A 24,267-nucleotide genomic window follows, 5' to 3' on the forward strand; every position below is an offset into this window, starting at 1 on the left:
TCCATGGAGACAAGCAGCCACAAGAAATTTTTGGTGATCTATATCTAAATATTACACAGTGCAATCATACCATGATGCAAAGTAAATGTATAGTATATGAAAAAATGGGGGTATAATTACTGTTTGCCTTAGTGTAATTCATTTGCATCACAGGTATGGTTAGACCACAAAAAGTGGGGGCAGTGTATTTGTAGATGCTGTGATTACTTATTTAAAGTCCTGGAAAATTATTTCAGGAAACGTGTGGGAACCCTGAGCGCTTTTCACAACTTGCAGAGACCCCAGCAGAGTTTTACTGTCAACAACTAGCATGCTAAAGTGAAATTCCCGATTCTGACAATAAAGCATTTTATAATTAGATGCTGACAGTACACAGCTGACTTATTTTGACCTCAAGAGCTGCTTTATACAATATATCTGTGTGGGGGCAAGACACATTCTGCTCAAATACATTTGGAATAAAGGTACAGCTTTTATCAGTTTACAAAATTAAGCAAAATGTGTATTCATAGGTCAAATGTCTGCTCAAAAGTTGTTTAAAATAGTTCAAATATAAATCCAAAAGTTTGAGAGCCACTGTGTTTTCCAGTAACCCCTTTATTTAAGCTGTTTTTTTTTTTTTTTTTGGGGGGGGGGGGGGGTTAAGAGCGCCCTCTAGTGGCCAGTGATGTTTATTTCATTCGAATTTTCTCTTGTCTTCAGGTGGTCTTTCTCAATCATACAAGCAGCATGACCTTGGAGGCCTGGACTAGACCAGGACTGAACCGGGTCTGGACTAAACCTGGTCTGGACCAGTTTTGGACTGATACAGAGGACGAGCTGTGATGGACTTATTCAAACTGGACTGAACTGTAATTCGTTGCGGAGGAGGAGGAGGCTGAGAGGAGGACTGTAAAATACTGTGTGTGTCAGTGTTGTGTTTTTATATTAAACTTTACTGTTTCTAAATAAATGACTAAATGTGACTTCATTCTCCTCTTCTCCTCCCTGTCAGTGAATCCTCTGCTTCACTGCTTCATCTGACCCTCTCCTGTTCCTCTCCTCCCTCTGACCCTCTTCTCTGCATCCTCTGTTCCATCTGCTCCTCTGCATCCTATGCTGTATCTGACCCTGTCCTTTGTGTCCTGTGCTCCATCTGACCCCAACCTGTGTCCTTTGCTCCCTCTGACCCTCTCCTCGGCATCTTTTTCTCCTCTGACCCTCTCTTCCAGTTAAACAGTAGTAATAGAAGATAGAAGACCCCTCCCCTATATTAAAACAAAAACAAAACTATAGAAACTCTGATACCAAAACTTGGAAAACTCACATAGGTTTATACTAACAATATGGTGGCATAGGAACTCCATATTTGAATAATTTTATTTAATACAATATTTTGGTGTACAAAAAAGCACTGATGACAGATTAAAATGGTTTCTTCTATGACTTTATGACAACACTAGAAGCATAAAGTATAACATGTTTGACGTTTTTTGTTTTTTTGCTCGGCTAGTTTTTAGACTATGGGAGGCCATCCTAATACTCATTTGAACAGGTATTGGCACTGTGAAAGACATTTGAAACAAAAAAGCTATTATGGCTTATAAGTAGGGGTGGGTTCCGTTTACTTAGGTAACTTTTTTATTAATATAATTGTACTTCTTAGAGTAGTTTTTAAACCCCATACTTTTACTCCCATTTGAGTAATATATCAACAGCATGTATGTAACAGCACTCTTGAGTAATCTATTATACAATATAACAGTACTCTTAAAAGAATAATCCGTTGTACAGGGTGACAGTAGTCTTACTTGACTAATACAGTGTAACACTGCTGTTATTTGAGTAATATATTGTAGTGTAACAGTACTCTTACTTGAGTAAAAGTTGTGGTTGGTCTTCACACTGTGAGTAAGTCTAAGTGACAAAAGCTTTATGTTGACAATATGAAATTATTTAACATTTGTGTTTCTTAAACCACTCCTTCAGGTATGATTTAGTTCTCATTTTTGTATCTGTTCTTTGAAAATACCAGAATTTGTGCATTATTCTATGATTTGTCCTTCATGATTACATGATTACTTGAAATTATAAATCAGATGTTATGTTCTGTTTCTCTTACAGTCACTGTTGATTAATCTTTTGGACTATTGTACTACTTTGTACTTCTACTTGAGTAATAGTACCCTTAATTGTGTTCAGTTTTTGGCTATTCTCCACTTCTGCTCATAAGTACTTCTGTAGTTGGACGTCATGTACTGTCATCATATACAGTGACCTTTGACCCTGTGACAGTACAGTACAGTTCATTTGGATCTGAACTCCCCTACTCCACTGCCCCCTCTGCTCTTTCATAATAAAACACACTCTAATCCATCAGTTGTCCCCCCCCCCCCCATTATAATTAGCTTCACATGATTCATTTTGACCTTTGCGCCATGTCTCGGATGCAGTTTTAGCGTAGATGACATTTTAATTAGACAGAATTTACGGTTCTGATTTCATCAAGTTGACGTTAAGTAATTTGTGCAAGTGGTCAGGCATCCGGGAGAGGCTTCCGGCACAAAAATACGACTTGTTAGTTTTATCACTGAAAGCAGCTGGGCGTTTCTGGAAAAAAAACAAAACTGTGGAAAATTAGTTACGTTTGAGATCCTGTTCATATGTTTTGTTTTTTGTAAACTTTGGTGCTTTTATTGTGAAGTTCTTGAGCGGAAAAGCCGTGCGTGTTTTGCTCCGTGCGTTGCATAAACTTGCCGCACCAGAGACGCCACGTCGGCACAAACTGACGCAGGACGTGGCCGCGCGTGGATCCCCTGAGAGCGTGCGTGGAGCTGTGCGCGTGGACCCCCGTGTGCGTGCGTGGACCGCGGACACGTCTCCCGAAGTGCAAACGGAGTTTTGGGCCAAATCCCGAGAAAAGGCAAAGAGCCGCGGGTTCGATTCCAGCGCGGAGGAACACGAGTAGCGGAACAATGGTGAAGGTAAGGACCAGCGCATCTGCAAAAAACACGCACAAAAGACGCAAAACTGGCACCACATCTGCGCCAAATCTGAAGAACCCGCTGCTTTGCATACTTCACAGTTAATGGACTGAGACTGTGACTTAAAATCACACAAATTACTTTTTTCCCCTTGTTACGTAAAAGTCGCAGGAAAATGATGAAAATCATCAAAAAGTCCTTCAAAGTTTAAATCCATTCATCTCTCTCGCTGCATTTTTCACATTTCTTGAGCGTTAACTCCGAGTGAGTCTTACGTAATTTAGGACTAAACATCTCCACCTCAGCACAAGAGCAGTGACATTTCAGAAGTTCGTTTAATCTCATTTTCTTCTTTCAGAATTGTCCAAAAATAAACTGTGTTTAAAATTTTTACGACGTTTTTTTCTAACCTGGTGCTTGTGTCACTTCTCAATGATAAAGTGAGATTTCCTTTGGAATAATGAAACGTGCAGCAGAGGCAGGTTCATCGTGTCCTGTATCTTATCTCCTCTAGACTCACGGTGCCAACAACATATGGATCTTATAGAGCTGAAACCAGGGACTGGACCAAGACTAGGACTGAACCTGGGACTAGACTTAAACTAGACCAAGATTTAACCTCGCCTGAAACAGGTCTAAAGCACTAAAAGGACTAAAACAATCCTCCGTGACTAAACCAGAGCTACACCAGGTCTTAAATAGGTCCTCTCTATAAACTAATACTATATGTCTGCTATGAGAAGTAAACAAAGTCAGCAGAGACATTTTCACATTTCACAAATATTCTTCAAATTCTTGAAATAACTGAGATGGAATTTCACCTGAATTATTTATATATATATATATATATATATATATATATATATATATATACACACACAGACACTGCCTGGCATTCGCTGTGGCATTGTTTCGATAAGATTCTGCAATGTCACAAGATTTATTTGCATCTAGTGTTGCATTAATTTTTCACCAAGATCTTGCATTGATGATGGTAGAGTCTGACCGCTGCACAAAGCCTTCTCCAGCACATCCCAAAGATTCTCAATGGGGTAAGGTCTGGACTCTGTGGTGGACAATCCATGTAGGAAAATGATGTCTTATTCTCCCTGAACCACTCTATCACAATTTGAGCCTGATGAATCCTGACATTGTCATCTTGGAATATGCCCGTGCCATCAGAAATCCATTGATGGAATAATCTGGTCATTCAGTATATTCAGGTGTCAGCTGATCTCATTCTTTGAGCACAGACTTGCTGAACCTAGACCTGACCAACTGCAGCAACCCTCATTTGCTTAGTTAAATCCAGGTGGCCACTTTTTTTTTGGCCAGGCAGTCTATCAGTCGTCTAGGAGTAGATCATATGTCAATGTCATTATTATTATTTTTTATTATATTATGATAATTTTTTTTGTTTTTTTATCCAAATCCAATTTCATAAGATGTTGACCAGCTTCTTATTTACTGGACTAAACCTGGGCTACAACCAGGACTAAATCCCAGACTAAACCCCGAATTAAAGATGCTCTTGTCTCTTGCAGGATGTGAACAGTTTTGTGTCGGAGCCTCAGCCCTCCACGAGCCTGTGCCCAGAGGAGGAGAGCCCAGGTCAGCCAAGCCCGGAGCAGAGCCAGGGTGAGACCTCCAGACACTGAAAAGTCGCTGTAATGTTTGTGTTTATCATGTTTAAACCAGCACAGTCCTCACAGGGTCCAGTCCTGACCAGGATCATTGCTCAGATCTTGGGACTGTCCTTAAACCAATACAAGGAAGATTGCTTGTAGCTTTATGAGGCATTTGATTGTTTACCCAAAACCCCCACTCGCCTCAACCTGTGGTAAGGGCCTTAGTGGTACTATTGCCTCTGCTGCTGCTGCTGGCATTGCTACTTGTACTGCTACTGCTGCTACTACTTGCATTTTTTTTTCCTTTTAATGCAGTGAAGCTTATGTATTTGTGTTGTCCTCCACATTTTATCCATCCTTTAGTGTCTCTGGGTTAAATATGCATTTCACCTATCCTGCAGTGTTTCTGGTTCAAACCTGTTAGGTAGGGTTATGGTGCAGGTTTTGATTGGTGACAGTTACATTATGAGTCTTTTTAGTTGGAGGTTTGTTTCTTAAACATCTCTGAGGAGAAGCTCTAAATGTGGAAGCACTCAGGAGAGAAGGACAGGTGCCGAACAAGATCCACTGGGAGGAGAGAGAGGGAGGGCAAGAGACAAGAGAAGGAAAAAAGGGAGAGAGGTGAGATAGAGAAGGAGCTGGTGAGGGAGAGAGGGAGTGGGGGCAACAGAGACAGGTGTACAGAGAAGAGGAGAGGCAGAAAGTGAGGACAGGGAGAGAAAGGGGAGTTGGTGCAGGTTGAGCATGTCCTCTGGGAGGCGCTGGTGCAATCGTATCTGTTTAAAACCCTTTGAGAGCTTTGTTTTTTATGAAGGTTCTCGAATCTTCACCACAAAATATGACACATCTGACCACAGACCCCCTCCCTGTTCCTCAGATGCCCTCCCTGTTCCTCAGATGCCCTCCCTGTTCCTCAGATGCCCTCCCTGTTCCTCAGATGCCCTCCCTGTTCCTCAGATGCCCTCCCTGTTCCTCAGATGCCCTCCCTGTTCCTCAGATGCCCTCCCTGTTCCTCAGATGCCCTCCCTGTGCCTCAGATGTCCTTCCTGTGGGAATGCTCCTGGTTTAAAAGCTGATCTGAACAGAAATCATTTTTCATAAATGAGTTCATGATGTTTGGTTGAATTGCAAATATTTGTGTGAAAGAGCTGAGCTTTGAGGTGTGGTCACATGTGGAGGAGAATGTGAAGCAGGTTTGTGGGAAAGTTTGTGCTTTATTAAAATGTGTAGCTGCTGAAAATGCATCAGTGAATAAACTGTAAAATATGAATGTTGTTTTGTTTTTTTTCTTCTGTTGTAGCACATTCTATTTGTGTTTCTTACTGACTGTCAACTCACTGTCAGTCTTCCCCAAGCCAGCTGTGGAAGTCCTACCTGTTTCTCTGGTCTATGCATTAGTCTGGTTCTGATCCTGATCTAGTGTTAGTCTGAGTATAATCCTGGTCTCTGTTAGTCTGGTTGTAATCCTGATCTGTTAGTCTGGTTCTGATCCTGGTCAAGTAGTTTGATTATAATTCTGGTCTCGGTGTTAGTCTTTTTAGAATCCTGGTCTCTGTCATGTTAAATCTGGTTATAATCCTGGTCTCTCTGCTCCTTCTCAGATCCAGGTAAAGACCATGCAGTCCAGAGTCCGGGGATGGTCTGGCGAGTGACCGGGGGACTCTTCAGCGCCACCAAGAATGTGATTGGCGCTGCTGCAGGGGGTGTGGCCTGGGTCGGTGGGCGGAGCTTGGAGATCACCAAGGCAACAGTTTCCTCAGTTCCGTCGGTGGGGGTGGGGCTGGTGAAAGGGGGCGTGTCTGCAGTGGCAGGGGGTGTGGCCTCCGTGGGCTCTTCAGTTGCTGCCAAAGTCCCATTCACCGGAAAACGCAAAGACAAAGCTGAGTGAGACTGGGTCTAAACCAAGTCTGATCTGGGTATGAGCTGGGTCTAGACCATATCTATATATGGACTCTCTGGGACCAAAGATGAGTCCAAACTGAACCAAGACCAAAGTAAGACCAAACCAGGACTAAAGCCAGACCCAGACTCAGCTTGGTTAGTTTACAAAGACTGTGAGGATGGAAACTAAACCAGGACTGAACTAGGTCCAAACCAGTGGCTTTTGTAGATGAAACAATTTAATTTATCAGAAAAATTCCCACATAAACTGGACATGATTCATAATTTTACTCCATGTTTAGTTCTGGCTTTAGACCTGGTTTACCCTAGGCTAAACCAGGACAGAATCGGAACTAAAGCAGGTCTAAACCAGGACTATATTTGGACTGAACTTTTTGGCTATTCTCCGAAGTGAATAAATGTTGTTTTATTGAAGCTGGAGGACGAATGCTGGATTAAAAAATGGTAAAAGAACTGCTACTGCTCCACAAAAACGACAAACATGTCTGGATCTGAGAAGAGTTTATTTTCTGTATTTTATTTGTGTGTGAGTGTAAAGTGTGTGATCTATGCAAACTGAGCGACTCAATGCAATGTCTGATAGTTTTAATCTGTGAAAGTTTATGTCAATAATAAAAATAATAAATTACAAAAGAATCTTGTGTTTGTGTGAAATAAAAATGGAGCGTTCATTTAGTCAGTTTCCCAGTAAACAGGAGACTATGGTGCCAGAGTGGGGTTGTCATATCATGATCAATATATTAGTTAAAGTTACAAAGGAATAAATTATATTGGATCCAGTTTAAGTGTGGGTGCCCTTTTGTGGTGATACTCCTGATCTGCTCTTTTATTACTTCTATATTTTAGATTTATTATTCGCATATTAAACGTAGATCTATGCTTAAAACTCTAAGAATAAAATCCACATTTCAAGATCTAAATTCTGATTTGTTTCATTGTTTTGAAGACGTCGTTCAAACCGGATGTGACGCACCCGGAAGCGCTACGATCGTGATTTTTCGTGGATCGAATTTTGCACATGTTTTTGGATGTTTTCTTTTCGCCCCCGAATTTTATCTTAAATGTACACTTTTGCGGTGTTCTCTGCAGTTAAATTCATGGGATCAGACCGGGACAGAAGCGACTGAAGGTGAGTTTAGTTTTGTCTATGAAATAAGTTTGTAGCTGATATCTGCACTGGAGCGTGCTTTATTCTGTCATTCAGCTGATGCAAATGTCATGAAAATCTTCTTATAGAGATGTTATTAATTTATTTTAAACATTATTTTATATCCTGATGTCATCACTACCAATGTCACAGGAAAACCAACTTCATCATGTCAGCTTTTATTTACAAGAAACTAGCCATCTACTGTAGCTGCCCTTCTTCAACTTTGAGCCTGGTCCTGGCCAGGAGCACCTAGAGGGGAGTGGGCAAACATTTTGACACACGGGCCACACTGAGATTATGATTTTATATATATATATATATATATATATATATATATATATATATATATTTATATATATATATATATATATATATATATATATATATATATATATATATATATATATATATATATATATATATATATATATATATATATATATATATATTTATATATATATATTTATATATATATATATATATATATATATAAAAAATATTTATAACATTACAGCATGCAGCAAAGCATGATGCAATAATTAAATTAATAATTCATTTAATTAATTTCAGTTAAATAAACACAGCAGAAAAACTCACATTCAGTTTTATCAAGTGGCAAAAGATCAACAACTTGTTAAAAAGGTAAATTAAACAAGGTTTACCCTTAGCTATTTTAATGTAATTTGGTCACGTTCGGCGGGGCGGATTAATAAACCCAAAGGGCCATGTCTAGGCCCTGCCCGTTGTTTGCCCATGTCTGACCTAAAATCTAGCCTTCATTCATGTAAACTTAGTGGTTGGTCTCACAGAGTGTATTGACTCACAAGGGAGCGTGCACATTGCAATATAATAACAAAGAGCAAAAAAAGAAGAAGAATTCAAAATAAGTGAGTGGCATTAGACCTGTGTCAAAAAACACAAATATATCTAGGCAATTTACAAGTAATAATCAGTTTTATGGTGTATTTTTTGTCTAAAATAAATTATGCTTTGTTATGGTTTACTTTGTCTCCAGATTATTAAACCCTTATGTTTTATTCCGTGTCAAGATTAAAAGATGTTGAGTGAGTCAGAGTTGCAGGAGCTGTTGTCATTCCTCAGACCTGAGACCAGACCTGATGTTAAAGCAGGGGCCACTGAGTGTGTGCTCGGGCTGTCTGCGAACAGGTGATATCCCATGTCACACACACCATCTGTATTTATTGGCTGTAACACATCAGAGAATTCATATTTTTTCAAACTTTTGTTTTTTTGCTCAGCCAACATCTCACTTTATGATGTCTTTTTGAAAATGTGTATATTCAAATATTTAACCCCTAAATTCAATGTTAATGCATTCCATACTCGGTGAGGAAGCTTTGTACAAAAATGTACCCCCTAGTATCCTTTCCGATAAATTTTTTTAACCTGCTGTAATAAGTTTCTAAAACGTGCATCTCCACTTTCTTTACATCATCTGAATCCTTTGGTTTTAAGTTAATGTTCTGAGCTACAATTGTGTGTTTACATAATTTCTTGAATATTGAATATTTTTCCCCATTGAAGCCTATACAAAACCATGCTGTAAACATCATATATGAAACTATGGAGACTTAATACATATATTTTTCCACCAACATGTGTTCTTTTTATAATCATTTAAAAATATGATTTTCTTTTAATAGTGACAAAATGGTTAATTTGATATATGGAGCGCTTTTTGGGTCCTCAGACACTTTACATTGCATTTTTTATTCACTTCACACTTGTGGTGGCAAGATACTTCTGTAGCCACAGTTGCCCTGGGACAGGTTGATGGAAGTGAAGCTCACAAAACTGCCATTGGCCCATCTGACTACCACCAATCAGTTTTATTCTAGTAAATGTGGGTGAAGTGTCTTTCCTAATGACTACATCTAATAGAACCACTGCCGCCCCACTGTGGCACATAGTGGTCTCCCACCCAGTACTAACAGGTCCAACCCTGCTTATTTTCTGAGATAAAATGAGATTGGGCATTGACAAGGAGGTAAGATATGTCTTTAGAACTGTGAAATTTTTATGATAATACATGATTTTGGCTGTTTCTAAACCTTTATTTTGCATTTCTGGTCACACATTTTATACTTCTGTTGTTGGCCCTGCATATATACCTAGATCTTACAAGTACTTCATCAAAAATAAAGTTTACCAAAAAATACTGTCTTTCACACTTCCTAGACACTCATTCCAGAGCGACCTGCCCAAAATAAACTGAGGTTTTTTGACATAATGAAATAGTACATGAATAGGACATTTTACATATAATATAGTCTATGAATGGGCAGGTATGGGATTGTAAAATACTGTCTTTCACTGTTCTCTGGGACTACTGTAACTCCACAAACACACAGCCATTCACACACACCTTATGTCAATGAGTCCTGAGGGGAGGGGCTGGTGTCAATCTCCCCCCAATGCAAATTTAGATGCATTTCAGCCTCTAAGGAAAAAAATTACTTCATCATTCCAAAATTATGCCAGGACAATAATTTAAACTCAGAGGGTTCAGAAAATATATAGAACTTAGATATTGCATGTTTTACACTTTGTACTTGTCATAAAAAATAATGATAACAATGGAAGGCAATGGATCATTTTTGTGTACAAGCTCCCATAAAGGTAGTATTTTCGCTAGCATGAATTGGAATAGGCTAACATTTTAAAACCGATCAGAAAATGTTAAAACATTTTGCTAAATATCAGCCCATTTGCTTCAAAAAGCACAAAGGGAAGGCACGCTACAGTGGGAGATCTGCATATCAACCTTACCTTGACATGCAATTCAATATTCTAGTGTCATGTTGGAGATCATTTTTTACAACCCATTGTAACTTCGCAGCAGGCGTTGGAGAGCCATTTTAAAGATTGAATTTTAATCCACACATCATTATGTCCAGTTCATCAAAATGCATGCGCTACATTGGGCATGTGTATTTTACATTGGGCATGTGCACCCATAGCCACAAATGCACGCTATATTGGGTTTGTCCAGATCCGACCATTTTTTAGAGTTATAGGGATTTTTAAGGTGCAAAATGGCCACTTCATTAAGACCGTGTCATGACCACATCCTGAGACTTCTCAGGTAGCAAAGTCTCAGGGTGTGGGTCTTCTCAGGTAGCGCTACTGAGCTGTCTTTCAATATTTTCTCTTAGGGTCTTCACTCAAAAGTAGAGCTCAATGAACTCTAATTTTCGATACCACTTAATTACAATACATTAGGGCTCTCGTGCTCGGGCCCCAATAAGGGTCAACATTTGTGGATCATTAGTTTGCCGATTTCTTTAAAATTCAGTGAATCTCCCATAGAGTTATTTAGGTCCCTGTCCTCTTGTTAAATCTTGTTTTTTTTTTTCTTCAGAGATGGCTGCCTACTCCTGGGCTCCAAACCTGACCTCCTCCAAGCGCTGCTGCGGCTGACCTCTGATCCCTCCATCGGAATTGTCAAAGATGTTTATTACACCTTTATAAACTTGTCTGCAGAGGAGACACTGCACCAGGTCTGTACCTATGACTGTAGTATAACTGTACCAGGACTGTACCAGGACTGTTCCAGGCCTGTTCCAGGACTGTACCAGGACTATTTAATTCTTTCTCCAAAAGTCTTGCTTCTGCTCCAAACCACGTCCTTTTACTGGCAGAGGATTGACTGTAGACCTCTCCATTAAAAAGACCCAAGCTGATCACTGACCATTAGAAACAACTGTATCTCTGTTGCACAGCACTAGATCTTATAAAACAAAAATCAAAACTGATACCGAAGGAAATGTTTTTTCATAGTGTTTATACCTGATGTTCACAGAGACAAAAAGATTAGAAGCCCCTGGTTTAAAGCTGCACAGTGTAACTTTTTTTGACCTGCTTGTTTCCATGTAAATTGTATGTGTATGTATTGTCAGAAAGTTCCAGAGGATGGCATTGTGGAGGAAATTTAAGTATATTCATGTTGTGTCTTTAAAAGCATTTGATCTGTGTCAGTCTGCCAGACCCAGACCAGACATTAACATGTGTGAAGGCTTGTCTCCATCCCACAGGAAACTCGCTGTTGTTCTACCTGTCTAAGTGTAAAAGTTCATTATCTCATGGGTGTGAAACAAAAGTCACTCTGCTTTGAAATGTATGTAGCATTGTCATTCTGGTATAAAATAGGCAGAGCTCAGATGCTCGGTTGGGTTGTTGAGACTTGGACTTAGAGTGAGAGGGGAACTGGGGGAGAGGCCGGGAGGCTACCAGTCTGTTGCCAGGGCAGGCCTGGGCTCTGTCCTGTCTGTATCGGCTGCAACAAAGAATAAACCTTTTTTCCTGTATTTCAAAACTCACCAAACTTCGCAAATGTATTACTTTTCAACTAGAACTATAAGTTTTCCACAACAGCATTAAACTTGTCTCCGCTTATTTTCATAGTGACAAGTACCACAAAGGCCAAGTTATAAGTCAAGTCTGTGGAGGCTGCCACAGTAAGAATGCATGTCTTTCAAGGCATTTTTGAGCAATAAAAACACCCATAAGTAGATAAATGCAGCAGAGCATTGTGTGCTCTGCTGAGAAGGTGATCGGCTGTAGCCTCCCAGTGCCTGTACATCTCCAGGGCTCAGGGGCAGGCATGTCGGTTCACAGCTGACCCTTCTAACCTTGGACATGGACTATTTGAGCCCCTTCCCTCAGGCAGGAGGCTAGAACCTCTCACCACAAGAACTGTTTCTTTCCGTCTGCTGTTGGGCTCATGAACACTCTGTAACACCCGTTCCTCTGAAACACTTGTGACTATTATTTCAAACAACTGTTATTAACCTACTTGTAGTGTGGCTTTTGTACTGTTGTTCTGCCCATACTGTATTTTTTGTGCTTGTGTTTCAAAGGCTTTCATGGTCTAATGGTTCTGTGTTGCCGTCAGGTGCTGGTGTCAGCGCTGAATCTTCTGCCTCTGCTCTGCATAAACCTGCTGGATCCTTCGTTTCCTTTTTCAGACCAAATCTGCACAATCCTGTCCAACCTGAGCCGGGATGATCGCACCTGCCGCCAGGTGTACCAGGTGAAATCTCCAGGGCGTGCTATGGGGCCAGTGCCTGGGGGCTGCTCCTGAACCTGCAGCAGGTCTATTTTGAGATTTTAAGGAACAAAAAATAGCGCTCATCATTCCCAACAAAATGTAGTTGTTTTTATTCACATTCTACACCATTTTTATCATTGATTGGAGCAACAATCAATTCAGTACAGAAGACAGATATGCTGCATTCTTGTGGCTTTAATTCTCTTCTCTGGACTACTATACTTTATAATTGAAGTCCTTATCACCTGTGAATGCTATGCTAACAGAGCCATGTATTCGTTGTGAATTTGAGTGCCGTATGAGTCCAGTGACAGTTTATGCACTATGGAAGTCTGGAGTATTATCTATGACACAAGTAAATGAGCAATATGTAAACAGGATTTTTTGTGGCTCAGGGAGGACAACTTTGGATAAATGGATTAATGAAACAAGCGCAAATGAAACAAAATATAACTCCAGGATTTGATAAGGGGACAACAGTACAACATGGACAAAAGCCTCAAAAAGTCAACTTTGCATAACATGGTCTAAATAATTTCCCAAGTCTGCATTGTGGTGCATTTAGGTGTATACTGAGTAAGATTGTTTTTTTTGGATGGTTTGTTCAGGTACTGCAGGACAAAGTAGGACTGTCCAAACTGGTGGAACTCTTCTGCTGCGAAAAGTTCAACCCCAAAGCGACGTTTCACTACATTGGCCCTCTACTGTCCAACCTGAGCCAGCTACAGGAGGCCAGGGAGGAGATCCTGGACCGAGACCGGTAAGGAGGCGGGGGCTGAGGCGGGGGCTGAGCCGGGGACTGTTTATATAAACCTGTACTTCCTGTTGTAGGTGTGTGCTGCAGAGGCTCCTCCCCTTTACTCAGTTTGAGGCATCAACCATACGAAGGGGCGGAGTCATTGCGACTTTGAGGAACTGCTGCTTCGACCACTGTAAGAGCATTTTATTATTATCTCTCATTTGTTAGTTTGTCCCAGGGAAGCTTTGAGAGGCTTTGAAGTCTAAAACATTAAAGTTTTTATTTGGTGTTCCATAGCTCATCACGCGTGGTTACTGAGCGACGAGGTAGACCTTCTGCCTTTTCTACTGCTGCCTTTAGCCGGACCAGAGGAGCTGAGTGAGGAGGAGAATGAAGGTATGGACAGGAGGGAGGGCATCTGACACACGGTGAGGGCATCTGACACACAGTGAGGGCATCTGACCATCTGACACTCGGGGAGGGCATCAAACACACAGGCAGGGAATCTGACACAGGGAGGGCATCTGACACATCTGTTGCTCTAGGCCTGCCTGTGGACCTACAGTACCTTCCGGAGGACAAACAGCGGGAGCCAGACTCAGACTTGAGGCGCATGCTCCTGGAGACGCTACTGCTACTGTGTGCCACCTCCAGGGGGCGCTCCGTGCTGAAGAGCAGACAGGTGTACGCACTCATGAGGGAGTACCACAGCTGGGAGAGTACCCCACAGGCCCGGAGTGCCGCCGAGAAACTCATACAGGTGAGGACTTGTACAGGTGAGAACTGTCCAGGTACGAACAACCTTTAAGCTTATAAATCTGAAAACTCTACCAAGTACCAACGAAATGGCGAGAAACGTATACAGGTGAAATCCGACTACTCCATACCTGGACTCCAGAACATACACTTCTTCAAAACTTCCTGAAGATGTGAATCTGGTCACCAGTGAATCTCCCAGAGATAACAAATATGGCTGCTTACGAGGAAAAAAAAAGGACAAAAATATCACAGCGGACTGAAAAACATGGCGGATGATCGAAGCAATAAACCAGGCTCTGGGGCCTAAACATGATCTTCCATTCAAGTCAATGGGCCAAGGTCCATGGCACACGTCTCTAGATTAGCCTTTAGCCACTAGGTACATCTCATGGCTCTCCTGTCCACCAACCATGCGCAAAATCGTGCTCTTCTCCCACACGGGCACATGCTCACGCAAGCAAGCGAGCGCAAGGAATGCAGTCTCTCGTACCATGTGACCACTCTGACCAGTCAGAGCAAGAGTAGCTAGAGAGGGGCAGAGCAAACTGAAGCTAACGATTAAAAAGCTTTTAATGCAATTGAATGATTTTGACCTGAGAAAGGTTTATGATCTGAAAATAGGTAAACAAATTGACACAAAATGCAACCTTTGTGAAAGCTGTAGGTCCCTGTCAGCCCCCGTCAGCTGAACACAAGCTGTTTGTGCTGGGGACTGAGCCGGGGACTGAATAAATCAGAATAAATCAGTAAACTAAACTAAGAAATACTTTAAAATCACAATACAAACAAATCAAAACAAGAGTAATCATCATAAAATTCACATTAAAAGAAGAGAGTGCAGAATAAAAACCTTTCAGTCATATGCATACCTAAAATTACAGTTTTGAGCCTGGATTTAAACATTGTCAAAGTAGAGGCCTGTCTTACATCCTCAGAAAGACTGTTCCAGGTTTTAGCTGCAGAAAACCGAAATGCTGATTCTCCATGTTTAGTCCTGACTCTGGGCACCAGCAGGAGGTCGGTATGTCTCCACCAGCCTTGCACACCTACAGACTGAAATTTTTGCCCAGTCTTCCTGGCAAAAGAGTTCAAGCTCTGTCAAATTTGATGGAGACTGTTTGTGAACTTCAGTTTTCAGATCTTGCAACACATTCTCAATTGGATTTAGGTCCGGACTTTGACTGGGCCATTCTAACACATGAATATGTTTTACTTTAAACCATTCCATTGTCACTTTGACTTTGTTTATGATCATTGTCCTGCTGGAAGGCGAATCTCCGCCCCAGTCTCAAGTCTTTTGCAGACTCCAACAGGTTTTCTTCCAAGATTGCCCTGTATTTAGCTCCATCCATCTTCCCATCAACTCTGACCAGCTTCCCTGTTCCAGCTGAAGAAAAGCACCCCCACAGCATGATGCTGCCACCACCGTGTATGACTGTGAGGATGGTGTGTTCAGAGTGATGTGCAGTGTTAGTTTTCCTCCACACGTAGCATTTTGCTTTTAAGCCAGAAAGTTCGATTTTGGTCTCATCAGACCAGAGCACCTTCTGCTATATGTTTGCTGTGTCTTCCAAATGACTTCTAGTGAACTGTAAATGAGACTTCTTATGGATGGTTTTCAACAATGGATTCTTCTTGCCACTATTCCATAAAGACCACATTTGTGTAGTGCACAACTAATAGTTGTCCTGTGAACAGATTCCCCCACCTGAGCTGTGGATCTGTGTAGCTCTTCCAGAGTCACCATGGGACTCCTGGCTGCATCTCTGATGAGTGCTGTTCTTGTGTGTTCTGTAGGTTTTGGTGGACGGCCATGTCTGGGTTGGTTTGCAGTTGTGCCATACTCTTTCCATTTCTGGATGATGGATTGAACAGTGCTCCTTGAGATGTTTCAACACTTGGGAAATCTTTTTAGATCCAAGCCCCTCTTTAAACTTCATCACAACTTTGCATGTACCATTTTCCTTCTGTTCTTTAACTGTGCGGTGCAATACTGGAATTTCCCCACTGTGGGATGAATAAAGGCATATCTTATCTTATCCAACTTTTTCTCTGACCTGTTTGGTGTGCTCCTTTGACTTCATTTTGTGGTTTGCTCGCCAACACTTCCGTGGCCTTAACAGCACAGCTGCATTTATACTGAGACTAGATTACACACAGGTGGACTCTTTTTAGTCATTAGGTCAACATTCAATCTTTCCAAACTCATTAGGCAACTTCTAAAAGCAATTGGTTGCATTCAAGAAAAAGGGGGCTGAATACTTTTGCACGCTACACTTTTAACTTTTTTTATTTAAAAAAAAAATGGAAATCTTGTAAAATATTTCCTTCCACTTCACACTTGTGTTGGTCATTCACATAAAATGCTAAGAAAATGTATTTAAATTTGTGGTTGTGACGTGACAATATGTGAAAAAGTTCCTGGGGGATGAAGACTTTTTTCTATTTCTTTTGGAGTAATGGCTTCTTCATGGCAGAGTGGCCTTTCAGCCCATGTCAATACAGTACTCGTTTCACTGTGGATGTGGCACACTCTTACTAGCTTCGGCCAGCATCTTCACAAGGTCTTTTGCTTTTGTTCTTGGGTTGTCATGCACATTGTTATGTACTCCTTCCTGATCGGTATGATGGCTGGACATTCCCATGGTGTTTATACTTGCGTATAACTGTTTGAACAGATGAACGTTGCACCTGCAGGCATCTGGAAATTGCACCCAAGGATGAACCAGACTTGTTCATCCTTTGGTGCAATTTGCTATCTTCGTGATATCTTGGCTGATTTCTTTTGACATTCCCATGATGTTACACAAAGAAGCAGTATGTTTCAGGTGTGCCTTCAAATACATCCACAGGTGTGTCTCTGATTAACTCAAATGTTGTCAATAAACCTATCAAAAGCTTCCAAAGACATGACATTTGGGTTTTCCCAAATTGTTTAAAGGCATAGTAATCTTACTGCATGTAAACTACTGACTTTAAAGAAAGTAAAGAAAAATTGTCTAAAAACAACCCTTCTCTCATTATTCAGGCATTTAGTAAATAGAAATAATTTTGGCAATCCTAATTGACGTAAAATAGGAACAGTTTGATGTCAGACAGTGAGAAAAAGAAGCGTGTGTGTCTTTTTATATAGTGTATGTAAATTCTGGTTTCAACTGTACGTCTTTTCTCTCTAAATTGCATAATGAACCTGGAGCTTTGACTTGTGCCATTCCCTCTCAGCCCTCTGACACTCTTTCCTGTGCTCTGACCAAGTCCTCACACCTTTAGGGTAACCAATGACCAAGGAACTCCTTCACATTTGTCCCTGAAAAACACAAATGTGATTGGATGGTTGTGTTTGGTTCTGGCTCGAGACATGACAGAGAGAGTAAGGACCAGACTGATATCCCTCTGTATAAAAGGTAGATTATATCAGTTTGGAACTGACAAGCACCTGTCTTCCTGATCTGCTCACTTGTACGTGGGATGGGGGTAAAAGACTTGACATTGTCCCTGAAAAGCGTTCTATGTAACTTTTGGTTGTCTCCATGGAGATTTTTTGCCTGGAATGTTTCACAGTGTGGGATCAGATGTATATATTGCATTTTTTTGGATTACCGCTGTTTTTATTATCCTAAAATGTCTTGAAAAACATCCATTCTTACTGTGAGTGGGGTTGCCTCTTCACAGATCTGACCTCTAACTTTTCTCCATGAATATAGATGCTTAATGCCATACTGTGAAACAGTCCAAGCAAAGCAATAACATTTCCATGAAGACGAGCATGTTTAATACCCCTGACCATAAAAGTGACATAGTGCAGCTTTAATTTTTCCTCTCTCCAGATCTTGATTGGGGATGAGCCTCAGACCGGGATGGACAATCTGATGGAAATCCCAATCCCAGAAGAAGTGGAACAGAAACTCAGAGAAGCAGACGCTCAAGAGCAAGAGGAACTGGAACGAGAACTAAACCAGGACTGAAATGGGACTAGACCGGGACTAAACCAGGACTGAAGCGTGACTAAACCAGGAATAAACCTGGACTAAAGCAAAACTGAACCAGGATTAGAACAGGACTAAACCAGTTGCTTTGGATGGTCCTGGTCATTCGATGGACTGTGTAAAATTACATTTCTTCTGTAATAAATTTCAATAAGTTTTCAGTTCCTTTTTTCTCCACCAGAGAGCATTCCTGTAAAATCTGTGCAGTCACGTGCTCCTGCTTTATTTCACTAGAGACCTATGAGGAGTTGTAGCACCAGTAACATGATTCATGTTTACTCTCATTATAACGTGTGCGCGTGCGTGCGAGAGAGTGCGTGCGAGAGAGAGTGTGTGGGGGTGAGTGTGTGTGTGTGAGTTAGTGAGAGTGTGTGTGTGAGAGAGAGTGTGGGGGTGGGTGTGTGTGAGTGAGTGGGTGTGTGTGTGTGAGGGGGTGAGTGGGGGTGTGTGTGAGTGAGTGAGTGAGTGAGTGAGAGTGTGTGTGTGTGTGTGTGGGGGGGTGTGTGTGTGTGTGTGTGTGTGTGTGTGTGTAAGTAACTATAGTCAAGTGGTCGTAGTAATACACCTAAAAGAAAGACAAGATGTAGTAGGCATAAGTGTGGTATTTAGTAGCTGTTGTAGTAGCAGCAGTAGTCGTTGTAATAAATGTAGCCATCGTAGTAGTATCAGTAGAAGAAGAATTTGAGTAGTAGTAATAGCAACAGTCGAAGATGTAAACAAAATAAACTCAGTTCGTTCCAGTGGGCGGGCTCGGGGGTCAGCCAGTCAGAGAGAGTAGTGTCGGGTTTCCCTGGTGACGTCAGATGAGTGTACGTGCCAAACGTGTCCCTCGCGCGCGCACACACATGTACACGCAAAGGACAGCGCGCTCTGCTACCCCCGCCTCTCTGTGTTTGAACATCATATTTACAATAATGTGTGGGATTTATAGTGCCTTTATTTTAAGAAACGCGGACTGAATGTGTAAGTAATCCTTCTACAGCAAAATACATCTGCGCTTTAGAACAATAATAACATCTTACAAATTTAGTATCAGGGTGTTTGAGATCAAATCTACAGAACAAAAGAACAGAGACAAGTCCACAAGAGCAATGTACACTCAGGACTACTAGTGCTACTGCTACTGTTATTACTACTGCTACTACCAGTGCTACTACTAATACTACTACTGCTACTACCATTACCACTAATCAAATCCAGCTTTATTTTGGGCACCTTAAACACAACACAATGCGTGTTACAGTATATTAAAACAAGACAAAACAGAAAATTACAATAATGGATAAACCGATATATTACTACTACTGCCACCAATACTCCCACTATGGCAGTACAGTCAGGTTCTCTAAGGTAACAGTACTTTATCTGAGGCAGTGGTACAGAACAGTTTGTTCTATTTCAGAAGGTCAGTGGAGCAGCAGGTCACATGACACCGGACACGCCCACATAAGCACATGGAGGAGGGGTGGGTGTGTACCATATGTTTAAACTTCACTGATTGACATTTGGGAAATACTTGTGCACTGTAGATCCCACCTTACAATATATTAACAAAAATAAAAAGCATGAGTGATAAGGCAAGACAAGTTTATTTGTATAGCACAATTCGTACACAAATTCAAAGTGGTTTACAGAATAAGAAGGACATTAAAATCACAATACAAACAAATCCTCAAAAATTTACATTAAAAGAGAAGAGTGCAGAATAAAACCCTTTCAGTAATATGCACAGCTAAACAGAACAGTTTTGAGCCTGGATTTAAACATTGCCAAGTAGAGGCCTGTCTCACATCTTCAGGAAGACTGTTCCAGGTTTTAGCTCCATAAAACTGAACTGTTTAGTCCTGACATTGGGCACCAGCAAGACGTGTGTCCCTGAAGTCCTCAGAGTATGAGATGGTTCATATGTCACTAACATGTCAGAGATGTACTTCGGTGTTAGGCCATGGAGAAACTTGTACACAAGCAGAGCTGCTCTAAAGTCTATTCTCTGGGCCCCCCGAAGCCAGTGGAGAGACCTGATTATGAGGACTTATGTGCTCATACATCCTGGTTCTGGTCAGGACCCAAGCAGCATCATTCTGGATGTGCTGCAGTTTATTATTTGTTTGGAGAGGCCAGGGAGCAGGCTGTTAAAGTAGTCTAATCTACTGGAGACACATGCATGTTATCTTAGATTTTTGCAATGTTTTTTAGATGGTAAAAAGCTGCAGACATTATTGATTTGGCTATTGAGTTTAGCTGAAGAAAGTTGTTTTGCATCCACACACTGATCTGTTGGATGAAGTGGCAGAGTGAATCCACTGGTCCATATTCACCTGCTGCCAGTGAGACATAGCTCTGAGTGTCATCTGCATAGTTGTGGTAGGACACATTATTGCTGCATATTAACTGGCCTAACGGCAGCATGTAGAGATTGAACAACAGGGGTCCCAGGATTGACCCCTGGGGGTGCCTCAGGGGTCAATCCTGGGACCACAGGTCAGAGACATTTTATCTGAGATACATTTTCCAAATTCAACAAAGTACTCCCTGTCTTCTAGACAGGACTTGAACCTGTTTAGTGCAGTACTCAGTCCTCTAGTCCCTGTAAGAGGAACCCATGATTGACAGTGTCAAAGGTAGCACTCAGGCAGATTTTGCCTGCATCAGTGTTGAGGCAAGTGTCATTTGTCACCTTGATAAAAGCAGTGCTGTAATGGGGTCTAAAACCTGACTGGATAAGTAAAATTCTAAACAGTAGCAAAATAGCAAGAGACATGTCCAATAACATACAAATACAGATATGTCCAATGAATTGAACAGTGAATCAAATATGTTTAAATACAGTAGTGGAAAGAGTACTGCACATTTATACAAAATTTATACTGAAGTACAGTTGCATGGCTAAAAATTTACTCAATTACAAGTGAATGTATGGCTGTCAAAATTGAACTCAGTAAAAATAAAAAGTACACATGAAAAACACTACTCAGAGTTAAAATTCAACTGAAGTTACTTGTTACTTTTTACTTGTTGGTTTAAACAAGGAGAAAACCATGAGCATGTTTGTGTGCAGCCCTCAGTCAAGGCTCTCTATTTAATTCTAATACCAACAACATGTAACATTTATGTATCTATACTGACCTTTTGAATAACTTCTGGCCTGTTTAGCTCCCTCTCACTGTGGGAAATGTCATCTAATTATTAAAAGTCCTTTTACTTCAAACTATATAAAAAAAAATTACAAGTGTAGTGTTAAAATACTTTTATAGTACTACATATTCATTAGTTATTGCAGATCCTGTAGTATTTCCCTGTCTCCTACATAACTTGTCTATAACTTCTCTGTACTTTTCCACTCCACTCCTCCCTGCCCCCTGCACTTTTGGAAACAAACCCCAGATCTTGCATGTGATTGGCTGATGGTCCAGCCCCTTACACCCTATTGGTGCTTAGTTCCACATTTTGAGTCTGATTGGTTCAAAACTTTGGTCCTCTCCAGAACCCCATCCATGAGTGACTCCTGTTTTCCAGAGTTGAATTTCATCAACAAACTTTTCCTGAGCTGGAAACGCTGAAGAACAGACCTCATACTGACAGGGGTTTAACCCTAATGTGATGTAAAATGACTTAAGTTTGTTTCCTGATTACACTTCAATAGTGAAGTCTACTGAACTAAAACTAATGCCTTATAAGTTCAATTATAGGACACAATCTCTGTATCATCTGAGCTACTGTGGTCCACATGTAAAATAAATTTAATTGTGTCATCTGCATCTGTCCCATCCTTCAGTTTCTCTGGGTTAAGCCTGCATTGGACCCATTCTTCAGTGTCTCTGGGTAGGCCTGTCACAGTGACAAATTTTGATGTGCAATATATTGAAAAAATAGATGATAAATGATATTATTTTAATATTCTAATAATAATAATAATATTCTAATTTATGCCACTGACACAAAAAAGATGAACTGCAATACGTAACTAGCAGAATGAAACACTTTAGTTATTAGTTTGTATCTATAAGAAGTCATAGAAGTTATTTATACAACCTTTCACGGTGTAAATCTTATAGCCAAAATATAAACCAAAATTTCTCAGTAGAGTAAAGAAAATGTGGACACAATAAATAATATAAATAATGACCCCAAAAAATATTGTTCAGCTTTCATATGCAAAATGATAAGTCGATGTAGTAATTATCGTGACAGACCTATCTCTGGGTTAAACCTGCAGTTGACCCATTCTTCAGTATCTCTGGGTTTAAGCTGTCAGGAGAAGTGGACAAGACCTGAGCCAGGATCCTGGTCAGGAGGACCTAGTTGGACCCTCCCCTGCTCTTCCTACGGGTCAGAGGTCAGGAGGAGTCAAACCAGTGAAAAAATGTCAGTGTAGAACAGAACTGACTCAGACCAGTGCAGACCAGACCAGAATTATTAGAAGTATTGATACTCAGATGCTCAATAATAAAACTTGTATCCAAAATAGAAATTAATTTGAACAAGCAGTAGTGTTATCTTGATACTAAAACTTGAAAAATAAAAAAACTTGATACTCAATACTGATTATGATACCGCAATGATAATTAAAAACACTCTTTATTTAAACAATAGAATGTCATTTTCAATATTGAACAAGTGCTTCTTTTATATTACAGTATGTCTGGTTTTATATCTGTGTAATCCCTGTTGTCCAGGTAGGTTCCATAGTGGTCCATGGGCGTATACTAGTCTATGTGGTCTTATACTTGTTCTGATACAGCTCAAGGAACTATTCAGGAAATGTTCATTTCTATCATGTAAATGTGACTTTTTTAGTATCTGCTCAAATGTTGTCTAGGGTACAGAATACACATTTCCTCAATACTTCACGAAGATGTGAGTCTGGTCACCAGTGAACCTCCCCGTTTTCAAATGGGCGTGACTGACAGGTGGATTAGCCAACTGGAGACATGCATAGTCTGTCTATATTAGAAAAAATAAAGGGAAAAAAATATAACAGGGGGCTGAAAAACATGGCATATTTCTACAGAATCAATGAGCAAAACACAAATTTCTGTCCGTCTGAGATGAGATAAATTTTATTTTATTTGTAAATATTGGTGACCAATGACCTTTGTTTCACATGTGTCACTGAAATAAACAAATCTGAATGGACAATCATGTCTGACTAGGCTTGAGATGTAACAGAGGGACTGGGGACCATAGTGATATCCCTCTGTATAAATATACAGAGAAATAGCATTCTGGATTTGCCAGGCAAGATCAAATGAGTATCTAGATTCAAGATAGATTATTGGATTCAATCTGATTTTTGATACTTTTGACAACTAATTGTCTAAGTAAAGTACATGTATAAAAATCTACTCAAAAAAGTACAATTACCCCAAAAAACTACTCAAGTACAGTATTGTGAGTGTTTGTAATTGCTTTCCAGCCCTGATATTGTGTAAGAATGTTATGTCATACCTGTTTAAACTGTCAAGAAAAACTAAAAGTTTTTGCAGTGTTGCACTTTTCAGGAGGAAGTTCTGGCGCTGAAAGGGTTAAACGTGTTGGGACTCATCTCTTCCTGTTTATCTCTGAGGTCTGAACTATCTCCTCCATTTTAAAACATTGTCATGATACCTGTTTTTCCTGTCCTTCTGTGCTATCTCCCCCTCCCCTACCTGTCTGCCCGGAGCTGGGCGGAGTTCTTGACTCCTCCCGCACGCACCTAGAGCACATCAGCGCAATTATCGTCACCTGCTGCCGAGTATATGAGGGCTCGGGGGTGACAGTGGCTCAGTGGTTAGAGTGTTGGTCCCCCAACCTGAAGGTTGGAGGATTGAGTCCTGCTTGGACCAAGTTCTGTTGTTGTGTCCTTAGGCAAGACACTTCACCCACATTGCCTAGTATGAAAGTGGTGTGTGTGTGTGAATGATAGGTGGTGGTTGGAGGGGCTGATGGTGCAGATTGGCAGCCTTGCTTCTGTCAGTAGTAGCTTACATCACCAAGTGTGGAAATGAATGAATAATCACTATAGTGTAGTGCTTTGACAAGCCTGTAAAGCGCATTACAAGTGTAAGCCATTATTATTACTTATATATA

General features: G+C 40.7%; 3 protein-coding genes across 5 annotated transcripts in view; all 3 read left to right on the forward strand.

The window, feature by feature from the left end:
* Positions 1-964, forward strand: part of rbbp5 (retinoblastoma binding protein 5) — a 38,203-nt gene extending 37,239 nt beyond the window's left edge. The window contains exon 14 of one of the 2 annotated variants that reach the window (XM_055224660.1): positions 703-964. In XM_055224660.1, coding sequence (XP_055080635.1) covers positions 703-752 — 50 coding nt within the window. In that variant the 3' untranslated portion in view covers positions 753-964. The remainder of the gene's footprint in view (positions 1-702) is intronic. The other variant, XM_033974190.2, reaches the window with a different exon arrangement.
* Positions 965-2,724: 1,760 nt separating this feature from the next.
* On the forward strand, positions 2,725-7,129 carry zgc:153675 (uncharacterized protein LOC768179 homolog). Its single transcript, XM_033974191.2, has 3 exons — positions 2,725-2,963; positions 4,508-4,601; positions 6,193-7,129. Exons 1-3 carry the CDS (start codon positions 2,955-2,957, stop codon positions 6,477-6,479), a joined length of 390 nt encoding a protein of 129 aa, XP_033830082.1. The 5' UTR covers positions 2,725-2,954; the 3' UTR covers positions 6,480-7,129.
* Positions 7,130-7,462: 333 nt separating this feature from the next.
* hgh1 (HGH1 homolog (S. cerevisiae)) lies at positions 7,463-18,355 on the forward strand. 2 transcript variants are annotated; one of them, XM_033974073.2, is made up of 9 exons: positions 7,463-7,622; positions 8,693-8,810; positions 11,026-11,164; positions 12,559-12,696; positions 13,323-13,474; positions 13,546-13,646; positions 13,751-13,849; positions 13,999-14,213; positions 18,040-18,355. In XM_033974073.2, the coding sequence occupies exons 2-9, from the start codon at positions 8,701-8,703 to the stop codon at positions 18,175-18,177; spliced, it is 1,092 nt and encodes a 363-aa protein (XP_033829964.1). In that variant the 5' UTR covers positions 7,463-7,622; positions 8,693-8,700; the 3' UTR covers positions 18,178-18,355. The 2 variants fall into 2 exon arrangements, with proteins under 2 accessions (XP_033829964.1, XP_055080721.1); XM_055224746.1 differs by lacking the exon at positions 18,040-18,355 and adding an exon at positions 16,010-16,213 and having other exon boundaries at positions 7,478-7,622.
* The last annotated feature ends 5,912 nt before the right edge of the window (positions 18,356-24,267 follow it).

This window comes from Periophthalmus magnuspinnatus, chromosome 10 (assembly GCF_009829125.3).
Source record: "Periophthalmus magnuspinnatus isolate fPerMag1 chromosome 10, fPerMag1.2.pri, whole genome shotgun sequence".
NCBI lineage: Eukaryota > Metazoa > Chordata > Actinopteri > Gobiiformes > Gobiidae > Periophthalmus > Periophthalmus magnuspinnatus.

Bases quoted from the DNA above. Each gene is read 5' to 3' on its own strand.
- zgc:153675 (XM_033974191.2), top strand. The intron at 4,602-6,192 runs GTGAGACCTCCA...GCTCCTTCTCAG, and splicing joins AAGCCCGGAGCAGAGCCAGG to ATCCAGGTAAAGACCATGCA.
- hgh1 (XM_033974073.2), top strand. From the start codon at position 8,701: ATGTTGAGTGAGTCAGAGTTGCAGGAGCTGTTGTCATTCCTCAGACCT. The intron at 13,850-13,998 runs GTATGGACAGGA...CTGTTGCTCTAG, and splicing joins GAGTGAGGAGGAGAATGAAG to GCCTGCCTGTGGACCTACAG. The intron at 14,214-18,039 runs GTGAGGACTTGT...TCCTCTCTCCAG, and splicing joins CCGCCGAGAAACTCATACAG to ATCTTGATTGGGGATGAGCC.